A 25,809-nucleotide genomic window follows, 5' to 3' on the forward strand; every position below is an offset into this window, starting at 1 on the left:
TTGTTGTTTGTCTAGAAATTTCTACGTATTTTGTGGTTAAGATGACTCTTGGGTGGAAACAAGATCTTGTATTTCAATTGAATCTTACTTAGGAAAGTGCTTGAATACGTCACCCTGCAGCGTCATCTTGACGTTTCAGTCCTGACTCTCCCTTGCTGCGCGTTTAGAGATGTTCCGGGGGTAAACCTTCGGGTTCCCACCTCTGTGCCATGTTGGTTACCTCACGACCAATAGCGCACTGCCCCTTGTCCACCTGGGAGTCCTCAATCTAGGATCCCGACTCTCCAACTAAATTCCAATTTGCATTTGGTTACGAGATTTCGAGATTCCAACCTCCCGGAACTTATGACATCAGTGTCTGTTATGGGATCCATCTGGTGATGATCCCTGGTTTGTCAAGTGACAGACTTCTTGACGACTGATTAAATTAGCTTACATGATTCAACCCGTTTGAGACTTTTACGCCACGTCGTCATTCTCTTAACCAATTGCGTGAAAGGAGAATTTGACCCCTCCAATAGGAAGCCTTCCCACTTAGGGATTCTGCTTCTACAAGGATAAGGTCATCCAATCGTTTATGTAAGATTAGGCTTCGATCCCTTGTGCAGCAACGACCCCTGTTGCCTTAGCATTGTGCTATGGCTCGATTGAGGAACTTTGACTTTGCCTCATGCGACATCTTAGGCACAGATCTCCGTGATGTCCTTGAGGAAAAACCTTACCATTGCATAGGCCTCATTGAACTAATCATCTTGATTGCGACCTTATCTCAGAGGTCTGGTAGACCTCCCGATCTTCGTCAAGATCTCACCACTCTGCTAATGTTTAACTAAAGCATTCAATGACGTTACCCCTCCTAAGCTTGGGTGTTAGCTATAACGAGGGATTTCTAGCCTGTGGGCCTTCCTTGCCCTCGGGTAGGGAATTCCCCACATGGCGGCATAGGCTCTCCTGTGACTATTGCCGACCATGGTCTTGGCGCGAGCTTCTGAGAGGTTCCCACCTCGCCTGCCACACGCCAACAGTTCCAGAGTCTACGCTGGCTCTGCAAGCAACTCATTGGTGCCACTTAAGGGTTTCTGGGGCATTTGGCTACTCTTAGGGACATGTAGCCCTCATCGCCAAATTCCCTGTGGTGGGAATGGAGGCTGCTGCAAATGCAAGGTTGGAGGACATTTAGGTAAAGCTGCAGGGCTCGACTGGTCCTGGGAAAACTCCCCTTAACATTCATACATTGCTTGCCTACCGTCACAACAACTTGTAAGCGAATGCATAACTTGTAAACAATTACTGACTCTGCCAGTAGAGGGTCTTCCATGTAATTTATATATTAATACAAGGGTCTCAGAACCCATTATTTAACAAGGTTCAAATTAGGCTCCCATGGCTTTAGCTATGGCCTATAACTTAACATGGAGTTCTTCTACTTTTGTTAATGTATATTTCTTAACACTACTAAGCATATCATTCAGATTCAACTCTATAGCTTAGACATTATTATCATGTGGTTCATTGCACCTCTTACACATCAGACACACTGTGTTTACCATTAGCAGGTCATCACACACATTTTTCTTCTAGATTCAAGCACAACGCACATATACATTCAATATACGTACATCAATGGAATATCCCCACAAGGTGCACCATATATACAAGCATTAATAACACAATTACAGTCCTGAATCTAGAACCATTACCAACAACAATGCAACATGATTCGTTAAAAGAGTAAACAAGCATACATAGATACTTATCTTTGAACTTGTAGGGCAACTGAGTCTGGGACAAGGACTCTCCACCCAACCTTAGGCAGCTACAACCACTTTTACTTGCAGTTGCCACCCTTGAGCCAAATTCTAGAGTCTGAGGGGGAAATGCTTGCTTCCAGGACTGCGCACCAACTGCTAATTGAAGTAGGGACCCCAGAGGACCTCCTTCCTTAATCCCACCAGCTGATTGCTTCTTTCTTTGCTAGCACAGGGAATCCTGAGGTGCCCCACCTCACCCCCAAGTGTACACTCAGTAATTCACCCCCTTATAGGGAGTCCAAATCCACTGTACCAATAGGGATGTATCCACAAGTCTTTAGTCAAGTCTTCCTCTATCTCTGCTTCAGGATGGCCTCTTCCCAAGCTGTTACAGGGCTCCATAGTAGCTATCTCAACCCACAGCCTCTAGGGGACCCAAGCTATTACAAGGCTCGATAAATTTCATCCCAACCCACAGCCTCCAGGGACCCAAGCTGTTACAAGGATCCATAGATCTCTGTCTCAACTCACAGGCACAGGTACCCAAGCTGTTACAGGGCTCTAGGGATCCTATCTCAACCCACAACCTCCAAGGACCCCAAACTTCTATAGGGCTCTAGAGACTAGCACTCACCCACAACCTCTAGGGACAAAGAACCAATCCCCTTCTCTTCTCTTCTCTTCAGTGTTGCCTACCAAAAGCTTCTACTGGAGGCTCGATTCTAGTCCCTTCTCGGTTTGCCTCCAAAACAAAAGGCTCTACTCCCTTGGTGCGAGGAGTTTGATTGCCTTCGCTATTCGAAAAATGTTTCCTCTGAATAATGCCTTCTCCCATTGTTCGAATGCTCTCCTCAATGCCTCCTAACTGGCCTACATTTCCGTCACATTATTTACTGCTGTGTCCTTGCTGTTTTGCAGCCCTTCATAAATTTTTATCCTCCTTGCTTGTAGTGTTTTTTCAAGCAAGCATGGGCCTAAGTGATTTTCCTCAGCCCATTAATTTTAGTAATCAGTTCATTAACTTCATGTACCAACCAACCTTCAATGGCTGTCCTGAATTCAGGTTTCTTCTTTGCAGAAGAAACCACAACATCCCAAGCAACAATTCTCTTCCCCCAGCTTTGGACTCTGTGTCCCTTTGACTCAATGCCCTTTTTTCTTTTGATTTAAAACATTGCATAATATTTACACATATTTACATTGTGGCTTATGTGAGAGCCTTGGGTGGGCTGTTACATTTGTAGGCTGACTTGGTCTTGGAGGGACACTTTGACACAATTTGACTCAAAATAAATTCTTTTGACTTGATACAAAATGCCGAATAGGGTCTATTACATATAACAATGACTCTTTTGATTCCTTGACTCTATGACAAATCCTAGAAGCACACAATGGGTGCTTAGACCTAAAACAAATTCACTTTGAGCATGAAACCCATGCTATAAAATCACAATAATAATTTTTTCTTTTTCTTTTACATGAAATACATGAAATCAAGAATACATAAGATATTATGAATACCGAACTTAGTTACAAATTTCAACACTCCCTCTTAACTAGGGAGGTATTCATAATACATAGAAGGTACATGGACATTCTCATACTGAAGAATTCTCATCATAAGAGTCGGATTGGTAAGCCATCTCATAAGCTATCTTTTCAGCTTATATCAGTGCATCTCAACATATCAACCAACATTGTCATATAGCAAGGCCTTGACAAACAACTCTTTTACTCCACTAGATTAGAGCACAATGTTGGGGAGACAATGATTTATAGACACCTTCGTCATTGTCTCTCAAGGCACATACTCCATTTGGATGGTATAGACACCTTCGTCATTGTCTCTCAAAGCACATACTCCATCTGGATGTTCACAAGGTATGTCCTTTTAGGACCATTCTCCTCTTGGATTTACACATCCTCAAGTAATCTCCTCTTCGACTACTCTTGCCTATTGGATGCCCTACCTCATTCTCAAAGAGTATTAGTATCAGTTTCAAATGCTTACCTAGTCCTCCATTCTTTCTTCATGATGTGAAGACAAGAATGACGTGTCTATCTCCCCCTCTTAACTAGGGTGGATTTACTCATTCCTTTACATGAAAGGAATATACCCAAGCCCCCTCTTACCTAGGGACTTGTTTCCAACAATAGCTATTTGTTCTTTGTGGAGATCATGGTACTTTTAGTTGCTTGTAGGGCTCCTCTTTCTACATCATCAATTTACATCATGGAGCCAACTTCTTGCATAACTTCTTCGTAGAGCTTCAACCATCTTCTATATCACTTCCCTTCATCAAAACATAGTGTTGAACCAAGTAATGCTAGTTATATCATCTTTCTTTTCATCGGAAAGTGACCTTCTTTGTCATCTAGCTATTCTCCACACTACTACCTCTTCCAAGTCATGTTCTTCTTAGAATCCTTCATTTAATTCTAGTTGAATTTCAGCAACCTTCTGTTGGTAGCCCTGTTCCAATCCAACCAAATGTTTTCTTTCAAAAATAAAAAATTAACATCAAACCAAATTTACCTCTTTTTGATGGCCTTTTGTCATAACATCTGCTTTTGCAACATCAACATCTTTTTCTGTACGAATCCATCTTCAAGGCTTCCATTACCGAGGTTCTCCTTCTTCATCATACTTATTAGGATCTTCATAATTTCCTCATGGAGATGTCATAGTCAATCCTTTTTAATTGTTATAAGATGTTGATTAATCATCTTATCTAAGTAGCTATAGACACATTTTCACAAACTTTCCTTTCAACTGCTTTCTTGGGATTTCTACTCATAGCTCCTCTTGCATATGAACAATTGTTGCCCATCACATCATATTATTCAGGAGGTCATATGATGTTGATTATATCATGTCATCATGTAGAAGAGTTCAAGGCATATTGTATTTATGCCTTCATGTATCATTCATAAGGAAGAGTTCCTTCTTCTTCAATCATGCTCATGAGATAGAGCATTCTAACCATTCTATCTGCAATTAAGTGATGACATGACTTTTATCTATCTATTAAAAATTATCAAATATATGCATACCTCTTGTGTCATGTGATCATCTAGACTTCCTTCGACAGCTTCCTTTTCCCTGCTTGAAGATGAAAATGCTTGAACTAAATTGTCATGCTGCACTTCTTTGTCACCATACCTTCATTCTTCTAAACTGTGGATCCCATACTAGGTGGAATGTAGACTATCTATGTAACACTGGCTTCTTCCTAGTAGAGGTGAACATTTTTCAGCAAAGATTCTGACGGAGGATCTTGGTGATCCTTACTCTGCAAATGCTTCTTTCTAGTGATGATGAGGTGTGATGATCTCTTATCTTCCTATCTTGCTAGATGACTTGCTTCAACCATGCAAATTTCTGTTTCTGCTATCCTTTCATGCTTGTAGTATGATGCCATCTCAATTAATGCTATAATGCATCTTATCATAACTGTAATGCTTCCTACCATGACCGTTGTCTTGAAAATAAACTTAATAGTAGATGTCTTTCACTTCTTCCTTCTTAGTTTTCTTCTCGTCCGATTCTTCTACTTCTTTGGTCACATGGGCATCACTTCTTTCTTTCCTTTTCTTGTTGCCCTTCTTGAGTTTAGGACAATTTCTCTTGAAATGTCCATATTCATTACATTGATAACATCGAATTTTAGACATGTCAATTTTCTTTTGAAATTTCTTTCAAGGCTCAAATTTTCCAAACTTTCCTTTCTTCCTTGTCATAGCTGCAAATACTTGTGTTTGCTCATTTGATCCAACGTCATTCTTTGCTTTTAATTTGGTTTCTTCAATCTTACATAATGCCCATAGATCACTGAATGGTGTAGCTTCCTTCTTTCCATAGATGCTTGATACAAAGTTGCCCCATTCATCTAGTAGTGCATTGAGTACACAAGTGGTCATCTCTGGATCTGACATTGTTTCTCCTAGCTCTTGTAGTTGATCTCTAATTTGAGATACCTTCATGAGATATGAAGCTACCCCTTCTTCCTTTGATACTTTCATTTTGTATAATTCGGTTCTTAAAGATATTATTTCCCCAGTTGTACTTACAGAGTACAACTCTACCAACTTGTCATAGATCTCTTTTGATGTCTTCAATTTTGCTACAAAGGGAATGAGAGAATCCTTGATAGATTCAATGAGGATTCTTTGAGCCCTTATTTCTCCTTTCATATATTTTGATAATGCTTGAGATTGTTCTTGAGGAGGCTTTGTGATGGAGCCCTTGACATAGTCAAAAACTTCATTTTCTGTGAGAATCAAATCTATTCTTTTCTTCCATGCAAGGTAGTTTGATGTCCCAACAAGTTTATTGTTCTCCTTACAAAAAGTAGTCATTTGATTTGTAGGTTGAGACATGAATATAAAATACTTACTTGATAAATGAAGATGTCTCCTTGATGATGATGTCTTCCACTAGATGCCTTCTTGATGATAATGTCGAATGTGGAGACTTCCCAAAATACTTCAAATGTGTAGAGTCCTTTCTTTAAGATGGAGGTAGGGTCCTTGAGGTCTTCTTTTCTTCTTCCAAAAGTTCTTCCTTCAGGATGATAGGGTCTTTGTGAAGTGATTGACTAATTGATGCTCTTCCTCTTATATTTGGCCTTTATCTATCCTATTTTAATTGAGTGATCTTCAGGCTGCCTTTCCTCGTCACCTTTGCTTTGATACCATGTTGAGAAATCTAGGGCAGCTAGATTAGAGGAGATTTCTCTTAACTTAATAACTGCTTGTGATGTTCTTTACTTCAATTTGTAGTATTTATAATTAACTTCTTCTTCTCTTGATTATTATGGTGTTCTTATCATCAAACAACTACCAAAACATGAAGATCAATAAAGCAAATGGGCACAAGATATAGGCTGCTAGCCAAGGCCAAAACCTCTCCTAGAGAGGAAAACCCACAATAAATTCTTCTCTTCTTATAGAATCTTCAAATGACGAATACCAAGACCTTTAGACCCAAGACTGAGACTCCCTTTATCTATCCTATTTTAATTGAGTGATCTTCAAGTTGCCTTTCCTTGTCACTTTTGCTTTGATACCATGTTGAGAAACCTAGGGCAGTTAGATTAGGGGAGATTTCTCTTAACTTGATAATTGCTTGTGATGTTCTTTACTTCAATTTGTAGTATTTATAATTAACTTCTTCTTCTCTTGATTATTATGGTGTTCTTATCATCAAACAACTACTAAAACATGAAGATCAATAGAACAAATGGACACAAGATATATGCTGCTAGCTAGGGCCAAAACCTCTCCTAGAGAGGAAATACCACAAGAAATTTTTCTCTTCTTATAGAATCTTCAAATAACGAATACCAAGACCCAGTGTTACTTGGGAGCGGGAGCGACATTTTTATAAGCTCCCGGTTTGGGAGCGAATCCCGGAGCGATTTTTATATATAATATATATATATTTTACATTTTGATACATATATGTCAACAAAAACATGTAGAATGATGAATTAGATATAAAAAACATAAAAAAACATAGATTGATCATTGAACCATCAACCATATAACATCAATCATCTATAAGTTATAATCTTCATCAACCACATCCACAAGTTAGTAACATACAACATATTGAGTCTCGTGAATCATGATTCATCAATCTCAAAGTTTCAACTTCAAGCTTTCAAAATTGAAAATTCAATATATAACATTTATCATCATTGATCACCAAAGTTGTACTTGTAAGCTAAGTTTAAAGTTTAACCATTACAAGAAATAATATCTAACATGAAATGAAATGTTATAAAATGAATTACGAAATGAAATGAAACCACTTTCACGAAGCATCATATTCATAATTCAGAATCATTACCAATGAGTTATAATTGCCAACTTCAAACTTCAAACTAAAATTGTCACAGTGATATATTGTTTACAAAAAATATCATTATGATATGAAAGAGTCAAGACTCAATGGTTATGAAAACTAATAGAAAATAGAAAAGACAAGTAAACTGTAAATCTATTATCTACTACTACATGTGGCCCTTGCCACGAGAAGTGTCTAATGTATGAGCAGGTCGTGGTGGTCTTCTAGGAGTCTCCTGCACAGACTGACGACCAGAACTAGAAGGCACATGCCTCCACGTGAGGGTGTAGATGGAGGCGGCGACAACAAAGGAACAAGACTCGCAACTCGAGCACTGCTATTGGATGGTGGAGGTGGCATGGTTGTTGCTTCATCTTCCTCTCTTATAAGTTCCGCTTCCAGTTCTTCAAGATGTATAGTGCCATCCTCCAAATTATCATCCTCTGGGTGGTTGCCCCAAATTTTATATGTTGGATCCTCATAAGCCTGATCACAGTAATGACTCAACAACCTCAAGTTGTAGTGCACATAAACCAAGCTTTTTGCCCGGTTTTCATCGAGTCTGTTTCTTTTCACATTATGTATGAAGCTGTAGGTGCTCCAACACCTCTCTGCAGAAGAAGTATTTACAACCTGTGAGAGAACTTTTTTGCCAGTTTTGGCAAAAGTCCATGGCCGCCATATGATTCCCACCATGTGAGAGCATCAAATTTGTCTCTATCTTCCATTGCATGAAAGGTACCAAACAAACCAGTGCAACTGAAGTATTTGCCCATTTCAAGACGCACACTAGCACATTCCTCCCTGTCAGGTATCAACTTTTCTAATGCTTGCAAATATCCTGTAGATACCTCTTCATCTATATGGGGTTTGGCCCTAACCCCACCCCTTGGTGTAGGTTGGCCCAACCAAGATGTAGATTAGTATTTTGGCTTAAGGATATACGCCAAGCAATGTAGTGGAACATTAAGTTTATCCCACCGTATGCACACACAATCGTGAATCAATTTGTACAAGTTGGGATCATTGTTATGAACAATATCTTTTATTTGCCCCAACATGGTATCCATCTGCTCATACACCTCGCCAATCACTGGTTTATCTGTATCTGCAAACCGAATCATGTAATAAATGGGCTTGGTGAAATCCAATACTTGCCTCACATGTGCCCAAAACATACCATCAAGAGCGGCCTCCTCCACTTGTTCAAAACCTTGCCTGTTAGCTGCATTTGTAGCCCTTTCCTTTAATCCCTGCCAGTGTGGACTTGATACCATGCTAGCCAATGACTCTCTTACCTTCAAAAGGCGCCTGAAGGTGAGGTAATAGCTACCAAATCTAGTCCTCGCAATCTTCAACAACTCCAATCTTGAGTGACTGCGGAAAAGGCCATGGGTATTGCTATGATTTGTAATAAATTTTATCATTTGTTTGCCTTTCTTGTACAAATCACCAATCCATTTGTATTGTTCGTTTTTGTTCTTAACAATATCATGCATCAAAAGGTTCATTGTGTGAACCAAACACCCAGACCAAAATATGTTGGGGTATTTATCCTCAATAATTGCTCCCGCTGCCTTACAATTAGGAGCATTATTAGTGATGACTTGGATGACATTGTATGGCCCAATACGGTTAATTGTTTCAAGTAATAGGTCTGCAATGTTGATGGCGGTCTTGAACTTGTCTGAGTAATCATATGCTGAAAGAAAGATGGCACCACTAACAGACACAGCAAGAACATTCAATGGCTTGCCTTTTACATTTGTCCATCCATTAGATACAATGGACACCCCATGGTCAGTCCAAGAACTTGTCATTCTATTCAAAGATTGTGATATTTTTGCTTTCTCATGATCAAGTCCAACAGTTCTTGCCTTGTCATACCTAGGGCTCTTGTATCCTTTAGGGGCATCATTTATGGCAGAAACTATTTCGTGCCAATAAGGTGAGCGAAGAACATTGAATGGTATCCCACATGCATAGAGAAACCTCTAAACTTTTGAATCCACATCATTGCTACACCCTTCATCAAGGAAATTTGATATGGTTCTACGCCTTAAACCTGGTGACCCTGTGCCTCCATATCCACTGCCTTGGGAGGATGCTGAAGGAGTTCTTTGTGCATGTGATTGTGAGCTTGGTTCAAAGAAACCCTTTGATTTTTTAGATTTGTATTGGGCTTCCTCCTCTTCCCTTATGTATTTGGCTCTATCTGCTGCTGACACACCTGTACAAGTTTTGATTCCTATTTGTTTATCTCCATCCCATGGCATTTTCCCGCAGAGGTGTTTTCTGGCACGGGTGTATGAACCTGTGTAATTATTGTTGCAATGGGGGCAATGAAATTTAGTGGTTCCACCCCCTTTCCCTGCTTCAGGCCTGTTAACATATTTCCACAATGGGGTTTGGTCTTGTTTAGTTTTTTGAGCTGACTCATGTTCACTCTCCTCTAGCTCCTCCTCACCGGGGTTTTCATCAAATCCACTATGTCCCCCTTCTTCATCCCCTTCTTCATTTTCAATTTCAACCCTCCTTTTTCTACTCTCCAGCACCATAATAACCAAAAAAGGAACCAAGAAGAAGAAAATGTGAAGAAATATAACCATGATGTTTGAAATTTGAAGTTTCGAATCTGCAAAATTTAAAAAAATGGAATGGGAAATAGAGAAAAATTTATTTATTTATTTAGGAATAAACATTAAAAAAAAATTGCTAGACACTCTATTCAATATTGTAGAGCCTACCTCTTTGGTGTCCAATCTCCCCTTGCAAGCTCTTCAATCTCCCCTTGCTCCTTGTTTTCTCTTGCTCCCTCACTCTCTTGCTCCTTGCTTTCTCTTGCTCTCACCTTGCTCCTCACTCTCTCCTTGCTCTCTCTTGCTCTCTCCTTGCTCCTCACTCTCACCCTCTCCCAATCTCCCTCTCTCAATCTCAATCTCACTCTCACTCTCACAATGATGAAATGAAATGAGGGAAGGTCTATTTAACCCTCCCTCCCTCACAAATGTTCCACATTGTTTTTTTTTGTTTTTTGTTTTGTTTTGTTTTGCCTAAATTGTTTACCGCCAATTTTTTCTTTTTGGTTATGTTCCACGTGTTTCGCTCCCGTCGGTCGCTCACGTCGCTCCGGGAGTGATTTTTATAACCTGGGAGCGGTCGGGAGTGATCGCTCGCTCCCTGACCGCTCCTGGAGCGACGCTCCTTGCTTCGCTCCGGAAATAGGCAGGGAGCACAATTTTTTTTACGGGAGCGCGTTCCCGACCCACTCCTGAGTCGCTCCCGCCCGGAGCGCGGATTGGGAGCGAGATTGAGGGGGGGGGGGGCGCTCCCCCGTAACACTGCCAAGACCTTTAGACCCAAGACTGAGACTCCTCCAAGATCAAGTAACCTCTTTATTGATGAGCTTTCCTTAAACAATGTCCAATAACTAATTTAGACCCTCCAACAACTTGTCCAGTAACTGCTGCAACTTCAACCCCAACAACTTCTACAATTTCAACGCCCAACGACTTCTCCAATAACTTCAACCTTCCAGAATCTTTTGCAACTTCGCACGTGTGGGTGATAGAGGCTAATTTAGGCCTCTCTTTTTTTCTCTTGGCTTTCTTCTTCTTCCTTGGACAAATGAATGATGTGACTTGCCTTTCGATCACAAATTTCGGCCTTCTTTTAAGCTCTGAAATTTCGTCCTTTCTAGCTACAGAAACCCTAGCCTCTTTTTCGCACAAGTGAGAGAAAGTGAGCAAAATTTCAGAATTTCGTTTTTTTTCCTTCTTGAGACTAGTCTTTTACTTGTTCTTCCTTCTTTTCTCAATATTTCTTCTTCTCTTCTTGCTTGATCGAACTTCTTGGATGTCCCCCAAATGATGTCGAATGCTTCTTATATATAGGCTTTCTAGGAGTGCGAATTTCCCTTAATGAGGTTGACTTCTTCTTTGCAGGCCGACTTGGTCTTGGAGAGACACTTTGACACAATTTGACTCAAAATAAATTCTTTTGACTTGATACAAAATGCCCAATAGGGTCTATTACATATAACAATAACTCTTTTGACTCGACTTTATGACAAATCCTAGAAGCACACAATGGGTGCTTAGACCTAAAACAAATTAACTTTGAGCATGAAAACCATGCTATAAAATAACAATAATAATTTTTTTCTTTTTCTTTTACATCAAATACATGAAATCAAGAATACATAAGATATTATGTTGACCGAACCTAATTACAAATTTCAACAAGGGAAAGTGCCTTTATGATTCATTTTTTTCCCAGTAATTTGTAACACTCTCATAGAGTTCCTTAAGTGAAGGTATGAAAATCAAATGGAATCCCAAGGAACTTAAACATTTGTTCTAGTTGAATATGCACCCAGCCTAACCTGGCAATCGAGTTTAGCATTTCTTTTTGGCTCTGATGATAGCATTGTATTTTTTCTTCCTCAATCTTAGAGCTAGAAGCCTCACAAAATAGGTGTGTACAGTCCATGGAGTTGTCCAAAGAGCATTTGTCTTCCAAGGATTAGGAAGGAATCAATGATAAAGTGGGCATTAGCCATTTGTCTGTAACCAAGCCTTGGAAAGTGGAATGCCTTTAATGGCATCCTGGACCATTCTATGATGAATGAGATACACGAGGGCTTCAACTACAATAACATAGAAAGTTGGGGCAAGGGTATATTCAAGCCTTATTGATTTAAAGTTTAAAAGTATCATTTTACTTAATTAATGAAAATTTAGGTTGTTGCACCGATAAAGAGAATCTTAGCTGCATTTCTAAATCAATTGGCAAAACCAAGAGCTCAAAGGATGGATAGAATTAAAGGCTACTCTACCCTATCACACACCTTTAAAATCTTGATAAACATGGCACTGAGGCCAAGGTGTCTAGCTCATTCTTTCCCCTCCTCAACAACATCATTATCATGAATGTGCCTTTTTAGTATCAAATAAGTCTACTCTAGTCGAAAAATATTAAGGACTCCCAAGGCCAAAGCTTTGGCAAGAATTTTATGTGTTAATTTTAGGTATGTTCTATGCTGAGAGCAATTTACTTCAATTTTTCACATTAACTCAATATCAATTCTAGATTAGCAATCACATTTAGCATGATAGTAAAATGCAGATAAAACATATACATAAATCGCAAAAGACAAGCCAAGACAAGAGGACACAAGATGTGGTGCCAGCCAGGGACAAACTCCAATGTGGGGAAACCCTTGATCAATTCTTTTTATATGTTCTTCAATAGTTCAGCAGAGAGAGAGAGAGAGATAGTATGTATACATCAGAAGTCCACATTTTGACTTGTCATAATAATAGTAGAGATCTTCTCTAAGAAGATGACACATGAGGTAGCTGATCCGAACACAGGTGATTCCATCACCTTGCTGTACCTATCACTGTGCTGCACCATGCCGCACCATCATACCATGCCCATCATCACTGTGCTGCACCATCATACCATGTCCATCATCACTGTGCTGCACCATCACTGAGCTGTACCTCGTCATGTTGTACCCAACATGCTGTGCTTTGTCATCATGCTGCACTATGCATCACTGTACTGTGCACTATGCTGCACCTATTCACTGCTGTACCCATCACTGTGCACTATGCTGCACCAATGATTGCTGTACCCATCACTGTGCACTATGCTGCACCCATCATACACATGTTGCATCCTTCATGCTGCACTTCAATACATTCATGCTGCTGTACCCTATTACTGTGCTGTCCCATCATATCATATTGCTGCACCCTATCACTATGCTGTCCCATCCTATCATATTGCTGCACCATTCCATCACTGCTGTACCCAACACCAACAAGCTGCTGCTATACATCCATGCCCATCATCATGTTGTACCATAGTGCTGCACCATGCTGCAGCAATAAACCATGCTGCTGCAATATACCATGCTGCTGCATCCATCACATCATGCTGCACCTCTTTGCATTATGCAACACCTTATTATGTTGCAGCATTCATCATCATGCTGTCTTCAAACTTTACTTTCATCAAACCATGAAAGAGTACAGACATATATATATATATATATATATATATATATATATATATAACTGATATACATTGCTACAAGGCAGATCCATATATATATATATATATAACTGATATACATTGCAAGAAGGCAGATCCATATACTGTCCTCGTCTGAAGTCTTTCCTCCGAGAGATCATCTTGCTGCGGCTAGGTGTCTTCAGATTGCTGTAGATAACTCTTCAGAACAGTAATATAGGATTGCTGTAGATAACTAGGACAGCAAATAGCCTTCCTTTTGACAGCGTCTTAAGGTCTCTTATTAGACCTGCTTTCAGCATTAGATAGGCTGTATATATGTCTCCTCTTTCTGTTAATAAATCTTCTCACAAGCCTGCGGCTAGGGCACATTGACAACAGATTTAGGGTCTCATAGATCAGCGTCATAGGGTCTCTTAGACCTGCGTTTAGGACTTCACCATAACTGCGTTTAGGGCAGCTTCATCATGAACAACGTTTAGGGCAGCTTCATTGTGGACAACGTTTAGGGCAACTTCATTATGGACAACATTTAGGGCAGATTTATTGTGGACAATGTTTAGGGCAGCTTCATTTTGAACAACGTTTTAGGGCATCATCTCCATGACTGCGTTTTAGGGCATCATCTCCATTAGGGCAGCATTGTCTTCTTAGGATCTCTCCTCCCACCAAAACCCAAGACAAGTGGAGAGGAAGAGATCACAAGAAGTGTGTGTACAAATGACCTTCAAGGCACCTCTATTTATACTAAAACGTTGAGCACAAGTGGGGGCAATTTGGTTGCTGGCCGACCTTGACGAATTGTCCCATAACACAAATAAATTCATATCTCCATGAATACTTGTCAGAATTGGATGATCTTTAGATCAATCCTACACCTCTCGATGAGAGGAATCCAAGAAAAATATCAGCTGCCATAAATAAGATGACCCACATGGAGTTTGGCCCTAGTTGCCAATTTTAACAATATGAGATATTGAGGAGTGGCATATGTTGTTGGCTTGAGATTTGTTTAGGTTGCTCTGGTTCGTGGATTAACTTGATCAACTCCCTATTAATAATTTTTTGAAGGGATGTTTTAGCCAAGCCATCTTTGTAATCTTGGGGGAGATGAGATCCAATGAAGTACTAGGTGGCCTTATATATTCACATGGAAGGTTGTTGAACCTTGGAGACTTATCATTTGCCATTACTTTAAGCACAATAATCAAGTCATCTAACATTGATTCTTGCTTAAAGGCTGCTCATGCTAAGCAGAACTTACATGTAACAACATCAAGGCATGTTAGGGACCTACTCTAACCTTCCTACTTTGGGGTAGTCAGGAGTAGTCGATTATTATATGAGGCCATATTCAAAGTCCATTAGGCAGTTGGTAAGTGGTTGGTGTAAACTGGTCTTGACTCTTGATTTTGAAGAATAATGTTTAAATGGCCTTCTAGAAATTTTTGGGAGCCTTTGGTGCCAATTTGATTGAACATTCTGAAACCCTTCACCATACTTGTCCAAATTAAATGGATTTTTTTAAAATTTTGAGGGACATTTTTGGCAAGCCCTATTCGTGACTTGCTTGACACTTTGAAAGGGATATTTCATAATCAAAATTTGTTCATGCACCTTTGTCATTGTCTTTATGGTAATTTTCCATGAATCGGTTTGTTGAGATCAATAGTGACACAAATTCAAGCATAAGATGCTAGTTTCTTCTCCAAAGTCCCTTGTGAGGATCAAATTTATGAATCCAAATCAATCCCTAATCATCATTAAACAATAATCATTTCAAAATTTAAAAAACAAGAAGGGCAGGTGAATCCTAAATTGAAGATTTTGATGGATTTGCAAGTGTAAGGTCAAAATCATCTAATGAATATTTGGATTTAGAAACCAAGGTCTTCTCTTAAATATCCTATCCCATTCCACCAAGGAAACACAGACGAATAGGAAGTATAATCTTTGTGGGAGGGATAAATCAAAGTTTTTCTAAAGCTTCCAATTCTCACAATCTATCATGTAAGAGTTATCTTCTATGGTCATTACCTTGTGAACTTGCAAATTAAACCTTTGGATTGAAGTTCGGCCAACTCTCTAGCTATTTCTCTAGGGATGCTATCGATAACTGTCTTAGAGTGACTTCGAGGTGGGGCATGACTTCCCTTTGAGGTTCCTCTTGGCGATAAGTGATAAGCTCGCCTTGGGAGGTAAGACCATTCACCCCACTAGAGAGTCGTTGAACTTTTTGTGTTGAAACGATTGCTTTTTCACCATGCTTTGCTCCAAAACATGTATCCCAGTTATCTTTTATTAGAAATTCGTTCATTAAGAAGTGTCCATTCAATTGAAAGTGTTGGATAATGAGAAAATAACACACCTTGCCTTGGACATCCAACTATCAATAGATTCCCAACGTTATTCAAGAGAATAATCTCATCAGTTTCTAACTTAAGAAAGCTTTCACGTTCAATTTCCTTTGGTTGTTTTCTAATTATCTTTCCCTTGGATTGAGGAATCAAAGACCCTTTAACTTTCACTTCAAAGGAGATTATGGCTCTTTCTCCTTAGCCTCACCATTAGCATCGAGCTGGCAACTACCAACTTTGTCTCACTGCTGTGAACATTGCCATTATGAACACCACAAAAGCACAGAGTTCAACTTTAGCACATTAATTGAGAGGCATCACCTTCAGCACCCTTGTCTCTACCATCCTCATTCTCTAAGCGGGGATCTATATTCCATTTTATTCTATTATATTTTATACCATTTTTTTTCATTTTTATACTTTCATACTAACTTATGACCCTTTTCAAGCTTGTTCTTGGATAGTTCACTAATGCCTTATTTGAGTGCAAAATTGTAGCTCTTTCTTGATGGGCGTCACTTGTACTACTTGAACAAGCTTATGTGCTTTCATTGTTTTGAATTCTTTATCATAATTAACTAGCATGACTTGTGATCAGAATTTCCCATGCTAACTCTAAAACATTTCTAGCTGCAATTGTTCTCTTTGAAATGGCATCAATCTATTAGAATTGATAATCAGCATAATTGTAATTATGTGTTTTTGGTTTGCAATCCTTTTTTACAACCAATTGCCAATAATCTCATCAGTTTCTAACTTAAGAAAGCTTTCATGTTCAATTTCTTTTGGTTGTTTTCTAATTAATTTTCTCTTGGATTGAGGAATCAAAGACCCTTTAACTTTCACTTCAAAGGAGATTATGGCCATTTCTCCTTATCCTCACCAATAGCATCAAGCTGGCAACTACCAACTTTGTCTCACTGCCATGAACATTGCCATTATGAACACCACAAAGGCACAGAATTCAACTTTAGCACATTAATTGAGAGGCATCACCTTCAGCACCCTTGTCTCCACCATCCTCATTCTTTAAGCGGGGATCTAGATTCCATTTTATTCTATTATATTTTATTCCATTTTTTTCAATTTTATATTCTCATACTAACTTATCACCCTTTTCAAGCTTGTCCTTGCATAGTTCACTAATGCCTTATTTGAGTGCAAATTGTAGCTCTTTCTTGATGGGTGTCATTTGTACTACTTGAACAAGCTTATGTGCTTTCATTGTTTTGAATTTTTTACCATAATTAACTAGCACGACTTGTGATCAGAATTTCCCATGCTAACTCTAAAACATTTCTAGTTGCAATTGTTCTCTTTGAAATGGCATCAATCTATTAGAAATGATCATCAGCGTATTTATAATTATGTGTTTTTGGGTTGCAATCCTTTTTTTACAACCAATTGCCAATAATCTCATCAGTTTCTAACTTAAGAAAGCTTTCATGTTCAATTTCTTTTGGTTGTTTCCTAATTAATTTTCTCATGGATTGAGGAATCAAAAACCCTTTAACTTTCACTTCAAAGGAGATTATGGTTCTTTCCCCTTATCCTCACCATTAGCATCGAGCTGGCAACTACCAACTTTGTCTCACTGGCGTGAACATTGCCATTATGAACACCACAAAAGCACAGAATTCAACTTTAGCACATTAATTGAGAGGCATCACCTTCAGCACCCTTGTCTCCACCATCATCTTTCTCTAAGCGGGGATCTAGATTCCATTTTATTCTATTATATTTTATTCCATTTTTTTTCTTTTTTATACTCATACTAACTTATCACCCTTTTCAAACTTGTTCTGGCATAGTTCACTAATGCCTTATTTGAGTGCAAATTGTAGCTTTTTCTTGATGGGCGTCACTTGTACTACTTGAACAAGCTTATGTGCTTTCATTATTTTGAATTCTTTACCATAATTAACTAGCATGACTTGTGATCAGAATTTCCCATGCTAACTCTAAAACATTTATAGTTGCAGTTCTCTTTGAAATGGCATCAATCTATTAGAAATGATCATCAGCATAATTATAATTACGTGTTTTTGGTTTGCAATCCTTTTTTTACAACCAATTGCCAATAATCTCATCAGTTTCTAACTTAAGAAAGCTTTCATGTTCAATTTCTTTTGGTTGTTTTCTAATTAATTTTCTCTTGGATTGAGGAATCAAAGGCCCTTTAGCTTCCACTTCAAAGGAGATTATGGCTCTTTCTCCTTATCCTCACCATTAGCATTGAACTGGCAACTACCAACTTTGTCTCACTGCTGTGAACATTGCCATTATGAACACCACAAAAGCACAGAATTCAACTTTAGCACATTAATTGAGAGGCATCACCTTCAGCACCCTTGTCTCCACCATCCTCATTCTCTAAGCAGGGATCTAGGTTCCATTTTATTCTATTATATTTTGTTTCATTTTTTTCATTTCTATACTCTCATACTAACTTATTGCCCTTTTCAAGCTTGTCCTTGCATAGTTCACTAATGCCTTATTTGAGTGCAAATTGTAGCTCTTTCTTGATGGGCGTTACTTGTACTACTTGAACAAGTTTATGTGCTTTCATTGTTTTGAATTTTTTACCATAATTAACTAGCACAACTTGTGATCAGAATTTCCCATGCTAACTCTAAAGACAAACATTTCTAGTTGCAATTGTTCTCTTTGAAATGCCATCAATCTATTAGAAATGATCATCAGCACAATTATAATTACGTGTTTTTGGGTTGCAATCCTTTTTTTACAACCAATTGCCAATATCATATTAATTTATGAAAAAATAGAAGGCATCATCTAGTAGCAGCTATCACCATATTAGTGAGTACCCCGCAGCTGCCCCTGCCAAACAGGGAAGAATAGAGAAGTAAAAGGAATTATTGTATCAATGTCTGGAAGAAAAAGAAAATAGAGAAGAAAAAGGAATTATTGTATCAATGTCTGGAAGAAAAAATATTGTGGATCTCGTTTTGATTATTTTTTTGCTCCTTTTTTTTAATGCAAAATTGGTACACCATTATATGAATCCAACTATGATAATAATATTAATCCTCATACCTGGGTTGGCAATTCTCTTTCTTTCTCTTCAACATGTAAAAGTGGCATTATTACATGGAAAAAGGTACAAGCCCAGATCAAATGAAGTTCTACATGGTAATAAACTTAAAAATTACTTTATCTGACCATTTTATTGCCACTTTTATTGTTCTCGGCTACGTTCTTTTCGAAAAGTCCTATCAGTATATGGAAAATAGCATTCCCTTCTTACTATTTTTGGGTGACAATGTTTTTATGAAATTTACTGTGATCATAAATGGTTGCGATCGTTATGATCATTCATTATTTTTGTGTGCCTGTGAAATTTTACTTTCTGTAGTTGGTATTATGTTATGGAAAGTTTTGCATGTGACAAATGGAGTTGGGAATGTCCGAAACAAGGCTGAAAATAAGGCATTGTTTGTTGAAAGGAAGATATTATTTATAATCTTCATTATTTTGGTCTGCTAGTAATTTTTTGTGTGTGTTGGTGTCATGTTATGGAAAATACTACATATGACAAATGGAATTAGCTATGTCCAAAATAAGGATTCAAGGTATTGTTAGTTGAAAGTAAGATGCTATTTTATCTTTACCATTTTGGATTGCTCATAATAATCATTTTAATATTTTGCAGGCGTCGTCAGTGAAAAATGATGCTGAACAAATAAGTTTTGGGGCACCTTTGTCAGCTTGTGTGTCTGAAAATGAAAAATGATTGGCTGCCACTTGACAGATATGGATGGAAACAATGAAAGAAGCATGTTACCCATTTACATTTTTAGTCTCTCGGGAGTAATATCTACCACTTTTCTTTTGAGATTGGACCAAGTAATTTGGTTACACCTTTTCCAAGTATTTGTGTCCATGCCTTTTGTGCAATATTCTATTTGAGTGATTCAGTACTGGTCTTTGTGGGATGTAGAGGGAATTCTTCAACTGGCATAACCTTAAGTTTCAGTCTGTAAGTGTGCCAGTCTCTCAGGGTTGTTTTTTTGGCCTAAGTACAAAATACTCATCAGTTGGAATTATTTGGTGTAACACAACTATTCCCAAGGCATGAGATTCAAATAGTTGTAGTTTCATCCCAAATAATACCCTCTAACAAGCTCAGAGTGATTAGAAATGGAACTTGCAACACATGTCTATTGTCTTGTGATACTAACATCATGTTTAACCAAATATTGTTTACCATCGTTTTGATGGAATGATTCAATTTTGGTTTGAATGAGTTATGCATAATATTAATTTCTCTGATAGATGGTATGAGGTATGAGATCTATATATGTATTGGAAAGTATGGGTGACTACTTATGATTTCAAAAGATACAATAGGGTATTCTAATTACACAGACAGATGAAAATACAAAATATATTCAATAAATTGTAGTACTATTTTATTGGTAATATTGCCTTGAGTAACAGAGTTTTTTTTTTAGTTTCTATAAATTAGTGCAAGTTGGGTAGGTGATTTGTATTAGATCATGTCAAAAAATATAACATAACATTGTCTTGCCATGCCCACTGGTCTGTCATGGGAAACTAGACAGTAGCATAACATTACTGCTTTGTCCAAGTAAAAGGTCTAAAACTGATAATAAAATCTATCAAATAGTCTGCTAAACAAGCTACATTCGAGTTTGAAGGCTTGATATCCTTGATCAGCATTTTTAACAAAAAGTATGGCTAACTAACATATTGACGAATGCCATAGACAACTTCTATTCAGTAATAGAGTCCACGTGGATCGTGACTAGTGGTCCTGTCTCCTTGTTCGATTCCATGAATTCCATGTTGGCATGCCATCGTTGCAACTTTGTTGTCCAACCTTCTGATTTTCCTTTGCACTTCATCCACGCTTAACAAAATTCTGTTGTTGTATTGAGCACACCACTAGTACTTTACCCATTATTGTTTTAAGTTGCCAATAGTCTTCAATTGTTTGCATATGCCCAGTGCATTGCATTCTCGTGCTGCCTGTGTCTGGAACCCAACTTCCAATCTCTTACTCTACTTCTGCATCGGCTATGAACCTTTTTTCAATTCTAGCTTCCTTAACTTTTTCAATTTCACTTTGGATTGCTGGAGGGGTGTTTTTGTAGTAGATATTAGTAGAATGCTCTGCTGCCATCTGGGCATGAGGGGTGGTAGGTACATTGACACTACAATGGCCCCTCGTCGAGGCATAATTTTCCAACAACAAAGAGAGCAGTACCAAAGTTCAAAGAGGACGGAAAACTACCCAGAGAAGAACAGAGAGCAACTCAATTCTTAAAGAAATAAAACTAAGCCAGGCTAGAGACAAAGGCCAACTCAAAACTTAGAGACCACCCATCTCAAAAACACAGACCCACCCAAATCTTAGAGAGAGGAAACAAGGATTCAAACTCTCTTAAGGGATTAGAAAAGGACAACTCCAGCTGACAGAGAATATAGATGCTAGAACTGTAACAAAGACCGAAGCAAAAAAGCTTAAACTCCTCACTAGTATAGCCCCAATTTGCAAGCCAACAACACCAAAGAAGAATGCTAGAATGAATGAGATAGAACGAGAGTTCAAACTAGGGATTACCTTCTTGAGAAGAAGCTGTTGAGGCTGGGACCTTGCTGCGAGGAATAACAAGGATCAAATTCAGGGTTGTCCCTCTCTTCTTTAAGACCTTGATTTCCACAGGCTGGAGCCAAAGACACTGACATTGTGACGTAGATTTAAACACCCAGACTAGAATTCGTTGCTCAAGAAAGCCAATCAAAATTCCCAAGAGACCAGAGATAGTGTTGTATATCACTGAAATAGTCAGAGAATATATCTCAGAACTTATTTATCAGATGAGGATCTGAATGTAACCAAACTAATTTGAATATGACATATAGAGAGTAAACATAGAATTGTGAGGGGCTTGTGGTTTTTTACTACAGCCAAATGTAGAATATAGACTCTCTTTAGCTAATGTCGTCAAATCACTACATTTAGAGGATGAACTATCAAGCTTACTGTTAAATTTAATAAACAATAGAGAGCTGACGAACAACTTACGATGTGAGAGCATACCCATTCATAACAGCCAGTAGAATTATAGGTACTCAATGCAATATCTCGAATAAGCCTAATTTTTCCACAATCCTGCACCCCCGAGAACCAAATAACCACATAATATCCCATGTTATTTCCATGAATGCACTGCTAACGGATCTCCCTTGAGTGAGTTGGTTATCCTTCGAGTGGAGAGGCATTGTATCATGGAACCATGCAGATACCATAACCACACCTTGCTCCATTAACTTCACTTCACACTCTGCATGCATCCCGTTTCCATTCCTTTCCCGGGTGGAGGGATCCACCACCCTCCATTTATTCCGACAGCACTTGTTCATCATCGTTTGTCAGTGTGGAATTGATAATCACCTGTCGTGGGGGAGAGTAACACAGTTTTATGTGATCTGATGTATGACAATTATAATGATGTGCCAGATTATCAAAAACATGATTCATATTATACAATAATGTTAATTCATGTCGAAATTTTGTAGCTGCGTTCGGTATTTAAGTCAACAAAGTCAAAGAGAAATAAAATATTATTTTACTGTTCATGTCGGCCCCAACTTGACTAGTCGGTCCCACTCTTGAAGGGGTTTGACCCTTGGTCAAAGCCCACATGGTTGGACTCCTATATATTGACATTTGGACCTCCTCATTTGGCATCTCATCAACTCGGATATGTCCAAGAAGAAGACTTTTGTTCACATGTGCAAAGGACATTTGAAGTTGACCAACGGAGTTTGACCATCTTCATATTTGTTTGATCAAGGTTGACTTGGCATTTTCTAGGCTTCTTTGACTTGAAACTTTCACTGGTTATTGGACCGAATATTTTGAGCATATTTGACTGGATGTTGACTGAATCTCTGGGCAGAAATATGAATGTTGACCAAACCTATTTGACTAGCATTGACCACAAGTCAACTGTGATAGTTTGACTAAATTTTCTAAGGGAGTTGCAGAGCCGAAATTTGGCATATTTGGCATATTTGACCGTAGTTGACCAGGAGCAACAGAGGCTGAAATTTGGCATGTTGACCAGATATGACTAGCTATACAAAAGTCTGAATTTTTCTTTCCTTTGACCAGGTTTGACTTGGAAAGTGGTGTGGTCAATTTGACTATGTTTTGACTGGAAAATTCAGATGTACATTTGATTGAATTGGACAATTTCTCCTAAGAAAAGATTGCTGGGTTTTTCCCTGGTTTAGGTTTTCCCAGGATAAATTGTCTCTCTTTGGCATCATTGTTTTACTATGATCTCTACTACCTTACTATATTAATGATTGAAATTTTCTGAAGTGTAATTGTTTAATGATCTGGAATGCGCTAAAGATATAATTGTATCATTGGAAGTAATTATCTAGCAGAAAATTGTGCTTGTCTTAATTGCACCTTAAAAATCAACAATTCGAACTTGAATACACTAACGAGATTATTTTTAGTGAAAAATCAACAATTCAAACTTGAATACACTAACGAGATTATTTTTAGTGATTGAGACAAACCAATGGAAATTGCCACTAATGCAAAATAAATGTTTTGTAGTCAAGCTATTCACTACTTACGTATTTTTATCCATTTTTATCTATTTGAAAGAGCTTTGATTAGTTCAAGCCACTTCTATAAGGGATGCTATTGAACCTAGGACATATTCCTTTTTGTGTTAGCATTGAAACCTACTTATGTATTTTTATCCATTTGAAAGAGCTTTGATTAGTTCAAGCCACTTATATAAGGGATGCTATTGAACCTAGGACATATTTCTTTATGTGTTAGCATTGAAACCTTTTGTCGAAGCTCCAAGAAGACATATTGTTGGTGTCAACAACATGTTTTTTTTCTTGGTTTCTCACAAGCAAGCTAGTTTTCTTTGTTGTTCGATTGACCTTTGCAATCAATTTTGAAGGCATTGTGTACATCTATTATGCAGCTAAATAAAAAATGGATGCTATGTATATGGCATTGGTGCTAATAAAGATAGTGGTAATTGTGCTCTCACAATGCCATAACCACAACCTAACCAATTCAAGCAAAGAGCACGCTGCTCACAAAAGGGACGGGAGGGCAGGAGCACACCGAGTATGCGGACCAACATTTACGACCCAAGATCCAACAAGTTTTTTAATTGCGAAGGAGACATTATTCTTTGTTGTTGCCCCTTAATATGAAATTCGTATCACCTTTCCCACTTTTTAGAAAAAAATGACACAACTAGTTGGTGATATATATTTGTTGGATTGTTGCTCCTAATTTAATGTTGTGTTTTTTTATCATGTCTTACCCTTGCAACAACACAATTATTAGATGAAACTCTAAGAACACTATCAACCCCTAAAAATGATTGTTTATGAGTTTCTCTTGACACAGAGTTGATCATTTCTCATGAATATTGAATATATTTTTGTAAGCTTATTGCCGTAAGTGTTAATTTCCCAAGAATAAATTGAACATATCATCTTATAACATTCTTACTATTAATGCTTATTAAGGAAAACCTTGAATGATAAATGTATAATCTATGTACAATATAACTATGATTTATTATAGTATTTTGAATATCATGCTCTTATTTACTCTTCATTGTGTGATCTCTACGTTTTTATTCATAATTGTTTGATTTATAAGTTGTTTTTATAATTGCGCACATGCATAACAATGATGTGTTCACTGACAAAATCCAAACCGAGCTTTGAAAAGTGACAATTGAGTCATGTTGTCTTCCCACAAAAGTGCAAACCAATGTAAAACCAAGAGTTACCCATAGATCACGTATGCAAGGGATGAAATGACACAAATAGAAATAATATATTAATGGTTGAAATAAGCTACATGCCTCATTTAGCACATTTTATCCACGTATTCCTACTTACAAGGCATCAAAATAATGTTATTTATACAACAATAGGATGGCACATATTACAAACCCATTCTACTACCGATCTCTATGTCAACCGCTAGACTAACCTTTGTTACCCTAATCTAGTTGCCATGACTTCTAAGTTGATTTCCAGTTGACCACCTAATGTACCTCTTAAAATTCATGTTTCATTGCTGAAGCATCATAGTTTGAATAGAAATACACCAAAACAAAATTTACAAGGTGATGAACATCTTTATAGGAGTATTAAGAGTCATCATTGAGAGTATTTGTGAAATGACACAACCTAGACTTATTTGTTCTCTATTAAACTTCAAAATGTGCTTGGAGAGTAGTTGATATTGTTAGGACAAGAGATGAACTAGGACTTTGACCTTAGAGTAACCAATAAAATAATAAAAATTGGACACTTGACAATGAAAGAAAATGTGTAACACATATAATGCTAGTCATGCTCAAAAGATGCTTCATACATCTTACAAAGATAGATAAAATTGTCATCTTAAAAGAATGATTGACAATGTTCGAATAATACACGAAGTCTTTCCACATCGGGCATTTTCAACCAATGGTCCAATACATTCTTTTTCAAAACCTTATGAGTGGTAGACTTGAAAAATATGGCACATTCAAATGCTGAAGTCATTTCATTTTCTCCAAAAAAAAATGAACTCCCTCACCCTGGTATTTCCTCGCTTTTCCTAGTTTTTTTTCTTCACATGGAAGGTGATATTAAGCACTAGCCACACTAGCAGCTAGTAACCACACAATCTTCTGTGGGAATGGATCCCACAACCTCCCCGAGTATAATACCTTAGCAAAAGGGGTCAAACCAAGCAAACTATCCCTTG

General features: G+C 37.9%; 1 protein-coding gene across 1 annotated transcript in view; it reads left to right on the forward strand.

The window, feature by feature from the left end:
* Nucleotides 1-20,296, forward strand: part of LOC149228003 (uncharacterized) — a 48,575-nt gene extending 28,279 nt beyond the window's left edge. The window contains exon 2 of the mRNA XM_089378031.1: nt 19,675-20,296. Coding sequence (XP_089234157.1) covers nt 19,675-19,694 — 20 coding nt within the window. The 3' untranslated portion in view covers nt 19,695-20,296. The remainder of the gene's footprint in view (nt 1-19,674) is intronic.
* The last annotated feature ends 5,513 nt before the right edge of the window (nt 20,297-25,809 follow it).

Source organism: Pinus tabuliformis, chromosome J, assembly GCF_031772625.1.
Source record: "Pinus tabuliformis cultivar Carrire ecotype Pingquan chromosome J, CPIR1, whole genome shotgun sequence".
NCBI classification, from domain to species: domain Eukaryota; kingdom Viridiplantae; phylum Streptophyta; class Pinopsida; order Pinales; family Pinaceae; genus Pinus; species Pinus tabuliformis.